At 35.4% G+C, this 6,438-nt stretch overlaps 1 protein-coding gene across 1 annotated transcript in view; it reads left to right on the plus strand.

The window, feature by feature from the left end:
• The window catches only part of LOC110285666 (olfactory receptor 4C12-like), a 6,837-nt gene extending 2,086 nt beyond the window's left edge, over nt 1–4,751 (plus strand). Inside the window, exon 2 of the mRNA XM_021152006.1 lies at nt 4,721–4,751. Coding sequence (XP_021007665.1) covers nt 4,721–4,751 — 31 coding nt within the window. The remainder of the gene's footprint in view (nt 1–4,720) is intronic.
• Nucleotides 4,752–6,438: the final 1,687 nt, after the last annotated feature.

Raw genomic sequence — 6,438 nt, forward strand, 5'->3', positions numbered from 1 at the left:
GCAGGCGGATTTCTGAGTTCGAGGCCAGCCTGGTCTACAAAGTGAGTGCCAGGACAGCCAGGGCTACACAGAGAAACCCTGTCTCGAAAAAAAAAAAAAAAAAGAAATTATTCTAGTTACAAGATGTGAGCTTTCCACTAGGATAATGGTGAACTGAGATTGGTGAAAAGAATCTATGTCCTAGATTGACAGACAGTATAGGATAAAAGGGTACCAATAATGATAGAATATGCTCAGCCCAGTGCAGGTAGATAGAGGGCATGACATTGAAATGGAAAAATAAGAGATAAGTCTAGTCTGAGTTAGACAGGTGAGTATAGATTAATATGGTCAAAATGCATTCTACGTATAAGTGAAATTCTCAAAGAATTAAAAAAACAGCATCCATTTATGTACAGCATAGATTGAATCAGGTACACGACAAAGAAAAATAAGTCTTATTTATTAAAGTATAAGAAATTAAATATTTAGGAGTACATTTAATTAAAAAGATGAAAGCTAGTAATATATGTATACTAAATTCTATCAACTATTTATATATATTATTAAAGGTAATATGCAGAAATAAAAAGATATCTGGGGTCCATTAATTAGAAGTTAACAATATTAAGATCTCTATAATATGCAAAGCTAAGTCTGTTTCTAGATGAATGTGAGTTACTAAGAAAGCTGATGTCATGTGAATCACGGGGTGCCTTAAGTCCAGTGTGTAGATATGCATATGGCTTCTCAGTTGATTCATGTTACAAAAAGTTGGGTTTGTACCAGTATTAAGCCTGGAAAGTCACTATTACATGATTTCTAGAAAAATGATGCTATAAAGTTTATTGCAGTGATTTTACTTATTGATTTCTCATTTTAATTTTATTTTCAAACAGCTAAATGGCAGTTGCTCTATAAATTCATTGTGTAACATTTTGATGTATATGTCCACTGAATTAAGATGATAACAGGCAAATGAACACATACATCACTGGTCCTGATATACACTAGATTCCCCAGACCATGTTCACTCTCACACACCTGTGGATGTCACACTGGGTCAGATCTGGTCCCTACACTGGCTCTACAACTTCTGCATCAGGCTGCTGTTCAACTGTGGGTCTGTTGTGTGCCTTTTCAGTTTGTTTGCCTCTTTAGTTTTCTTTTTTATCTTTTTGTTGATATATAGGTTTTGTATCATCAGAATACTAGTATTAGATATTGCCTCTTTGCCAGTTGTTTTCTGTTGAGCACACAAGAATTAGTATGTTAAAACTTTGGTGTGAATCTGCAATTAAGTCAACTATTCTTAGGATTTTATTTATTAGGAGACCTTAGTATCATTTAAATTTTGTTACATAATATCCACACACAAATATATGTATATATACATATATTTGTGTATATATATGCACATATATGTGAAAATATAAACATATATATCCAATTTTCAAACAGACAAATGGTATTTGGTATATAAATTCAAAGTCTATACATACATTGTGTGAATATATAATATATATTAACATTTTTAAATATTTTAGGTTTATTTTTTGGTTTTGTGTTTGCTTGTTTGTTCTGGGGATGTTGAAAATTAAAATCTATCACTTTATTATCCTGAGAACAAGTTTTTTTTTATTTCTCTAGTGTTTTTTAACTAAGTTAAATATAATAAGATAAAACAAAATCATCACATTGAATTTGGAGAAGATAAACCAACAGAAGTAAAGAGAAGGCACAAGAATCTGAGACCCAGTCACTTACATATTCAGGAGTTCCATAAAACTATTAAAGTGAAAGCTATAATGTATTTGCACACACTATAATGTATTTACCCTGGTGCAGACCCGTGTAGGCCCTGTGCTTGTTGTTTCAGTCTCTGTGAGTTCATATTTACTTTGCTCAGATGATTTAGAAAAACTTATCGTCCTGGTGTCCTCCATCCACTCAGCTACCACACTCCTTCACCTCCCCTCCATTGGGATCTGCCATGATCAGACACAAGGGATTGGTCAATATATGAAATTAATAAATGTAATCCACGATATAAAGAATCTGAAAGAAAATAACTACATAATTACAGAACAATAAGGCAATGAAGGATATCAAGGTGATACAAATTCGATAGGAAGAAGTTGAAATATCTTTATTTATAGGCGATATGATACATAAGTGACCTAAAATTCCACCAGGGAATTTGTATAGCTGTATTTTCAGCAAAGTAGTTGGTACAAAACTAACACACACACACACACACAATCAGTAGACCTGCTATATACAAATGACAAACAGAATAAGAAAGAAACCAGGGAATAGCATCTTTCACCATAGCTTCAAGTAACATAAAATATCTTGAAGTAACTCTAATCAAGCTGATGAAAGACTTGTATGACATAAACTTCAAGTCTTTGAAAAGAGACATTGAAAACGGTATTAGAAGATAGAAGTATCTCCTTTGCTCATGGATCAGTAGAATTAACATAGTAAAACTGGTCATCCTACTAAAAGCAAGTTAATCAAATTAATTCAAAGTAATCCCCATCAACATTCAACACAATTCTTCGCAGACCTTGGAAGGACAATTCTCAAATCTTAGTCTTTTTAATATGGGGAAAATTAATTCATTTATCCTAGATTTTTTTCAAGCTATTTTTGTATGTTTGTATATTCAAGTCCTTTGGCTTTAATTGTCCTCCCTTCTTTTTCTTCTCTGATTTTATTTATTTAGATAACATTGTCTTTTCCTTGTCTACCTAAATATTGCATATAGTAAAGGGTTTATAATTTTTATTGTTCATTCTATTGATTTGTGCCCGGATACCAATTGATATAATACTAGTCTTCTATTTTGTTTGTTCTTGCTCTCTTGGTTCTCTAGTCTATTTTTATATTATTCATGTGAAATATCCCTTGCTTGAATACATAGCTGTCTATTGATACAAACTTTCTTCCCAGTGTTACTATTTCTGAATTCTATACTTTTGGCATGCTGTGTTTCAATTTTTTGAGACAAGGTTTCTCTACACAGCCCAGGCTAATTTGGAACTCACTAGGCAGACCAGGCCTCAAACCCATAGAGATCCACCTGCTTTTGCATTGCAACATCTAAGATTAAAGGTGTGCAACATCAGGCCTGCCTGCTCTAATTCAATTTTTATATTTACATTTTTAATTGCCACATTAATTTCATTTATCCATTTACTATTCCATAGAATATCATGTTCTTTTCATGTATTCTTCCAATAATCACAGTTTATTGGTATTTTACTTGTATATTTCATTTTCTGTAGTCAGAAAAGATATGTGAGTTGATTTTGACCTTGTAATATCTGGAGATGTGATTCATATGTTAACATAATTTCAGTCCTTAAAACGGTGATGATAAGAATATTTATTATGGAGCTTTATGTGGTCTGTGAATTTTATCTTCGGTATTCTGAGCTTTTGGGCTAATATCCACTTATCAGTGAGTCCATACCATGTGTGTTCTTTTCTGACTGGGTTACCTCACACAGGATGATATTTTCTACTTCTGTCCATTTGCCTAAGAATTTCATGAATTCATTGTTTTTAATAGCTGAGTAGTACTCCATTGTGTAAATGTACCACATTTTCTGTATCCACTCCTCTGTTGAAGAACATCTGGGTTCTTCCCAGGTCTTAGCTGTTATAAATAAGGCTGCTATAAACATAGTGGAGCATGTGTCCTTGTTATATGTTGGAGAATCATTTGGGTATATGTCCAGGAGTAGTATAGCTGAGGCCTCAGATAAACTATGTCCAATTTTCTGAGGAACTACCAGACTGATTTCCAGAGTGGTTGTACCAGCTTGCAATCCCACGAGTAATGTTGGAGTGTTCCTCTTCTTTCACATCCTTGCCAGTGTTTGCTGTCACCTGAGTTTTTGATCTTAGCCATTCTCACTGGTATGACATAGAATCTCAGAACTGTTTTGAATTGCATTTCCCTGGAGACTAAGGATGTTGAACATTTCTTTAGGTGCTTCTAAGCCCTTCGAGTTTCCTCAGTTGAGAATTCTGTTTAGCTCTGTTGCGCATTTTTAATAGGGTTGTTTGGTTCTCTGGAGTCTAACTTCTTCAGTTCTTTGTATATATAGTGGATATTAGCCCTCTATCAGATGTAAGATTGGTAAAGATCTTTTCCCAATCTGTTGGTTGCCATTTTGTCCATTAGACAGTGTCTTTTGTCTTATAGAATCTTTGCTATTTTATGAGGTCCCATTTGTCAATTTTTGACCTTAGAGCATAAGCCATTGGTGTTCTGTTCAGAAAATTTTCTCCTGCACCCATGTGTTTGAGACTTTTCCCCACTTTCCCTTCTATTAAATTCAGTGTAGCTGGTTTTATGTGCAGGTCCTTCATCCATTTGGACTTGAGATTTGTACAGGGAGATATGAATGGATCAATTTGCATTCTTCTACATGTTGACTGCCATTTGAAACAACTGTTGAACTGGCATTTGTTGAAAATACTATCTTTTTTTTCACTGGATGGTTTTAGCTTTTGTCAAAGATCAAGAGACCACAGGTGTATTTGGGTCTTAAATTCTACTCCATTGATCTACTTGCCTGTCACTGTACCAATATCATGCAGCTTTTAATACAATTGTTCTCTAGTACAGTTTGAGGAAAGTGATGCTGATTCCCTCAAAAGTTCATTTATTATTGAGAATAGTTTTCACTCTCCTGGGTTTTTTGTTATTCCAAATGAATTTGAGAATTTCTCTTTCTAACTATGTGAAGAATTGAGTTGGAATATAGATGGGGATTGCATTGAATCTGTAGATTGCTTTTTGCAAGATGGCCATTTTTACTGTATTAATCCTGCCAATCTATGAGCATAGGAGATTTCTCGATCTTCTGGGGTCTTCTTCAGTTTCTTTCTTGAGAGGCTTGAAGTTCTTGTCATATAGATCTTTCACTTGTTTGGTTAGAGTCATACCAAGATACTTCATCCAGAGTCTCTCCCACCCGAGGATTCATCCCAGATACAGTCACCAAACTCTTACACTATTGTAAATGCTAAAAATTGCTTGCTGAAAGGAGTCTGATATAGCAGACTCCTGAGAGGTCCTGCAAGAGCCTGACAAATACAAAGTCAGATGCTCACAACCAATCATTGCACTGGTGTGGGGTTCCCAATAGATAAATTAGAGAAATGACTAAAGGAGTTGAAGGGGTTTGTAACCCCATAGGAAGGACAACAATATCAACCAACCAGCTCCTCCGCCCCTGGGCTCCCACGGACTAAGCCACAAACCAAGGAGTACACGTGGCTCCAGCTGCATGTGGAGCAGAGGAGGGCCTTGCATTTCCCTGGAGACTAAGGATGTTGAACATTTCTTTAGGTGCTTCTAAGCCCTAATTAAAATTAATTTTAATTAGGGCTTAGATTATTAAGCCCTAATTAAAAATTAAGCCCTATTAAGCCCTATTAAAAATGCGCAACAGAGCTAAACAGAATTCTCAACTGAGGAAACTCGAAGGGCTTAGAAGCACCTAAAGAAATGCAGAGGAGGGCATCAATGAGAGGAGATATTCTTGGTCCTGTGAAGGCTTGATAGATGCCCCAGTGTAGAGGAATCAAGGGTGGGGAGGCAGGAGTGAGTGGATGGATGAAGGAAAACCCTCATAGAAGCAGGGGGAGGGGAGATGGGATAGGGGGTTTCTTGGAGGGGGAAACAGGGTAAGGGGATAACACTTGAAATGTAAATAAATAAAAATAAATAATAATAAATAAAAATAAAATTTAAAAACAACAAAAAATAAATAAATTTAAAAACTTATTGAGGTCAGTGGTAACATACCTTTAGGTGCTTCTCTCCTCAGTATTTAGACTATTAAAGGTGCTAAGTATTGGCAAAAAAAAGAAAAAAGAAAAAAGAAAAAAGAAAAAAGAAAAAAGAAATGTGCTACGTCCACTCCTGCTTGGTAGGCCTAAAAGTCTGGAAGCAGTCATGAGGCAAAGAGTTTTATGGAAACAGCCTCCTGGAACTTTGGCATTCCAATAGCCCGTATACTCAAACCCTGTCCCCATATTAATCTGGTGTATGGATCCATGTGATCTCTTTCAGTATTTTTTTATTATAAGTGCCTTTAAGGATTGATTTTGATATATAGCTAAGCCTCCACCAGTGTTTCAATGGTTCCTAGAAAATCCTTGAAGCCACAGGTGAACTTGGAATTCAGTAAGAATGTTACCTATTCAGTAACATTCAAATTCATTTCTAGTAGAGAGAGTGAAACTAATTAGGCATTACAATTTACTGGAAACAGAGCTAGAAAAGCTCAGGACTAGTCTGCATAGTAATTACTTAGGACAAGAGCCAAGTCACTCCCAAACACAGGAATACACAATGGCCTAGGAAATAGATGGGTTGTTGCATGAAAAAGTTAGTGGAAGGAAATTCCCTGGTACAGGTTTCTTCACTAGGCC

Source organism: Mus caroli, chromosome 2, assembly GCF_900094665.2.
Source record: "Mus caroli chromosome 2, CAROLI_EIJ_v1.1, whole genome shotgun sequence".
In the NCBI taxonomy this organism is placed as follows: Eukaryota; Metazoa; Chordata; class Mammalia; order Rodentia; family Muridae; genus Mus; species Mus caroli.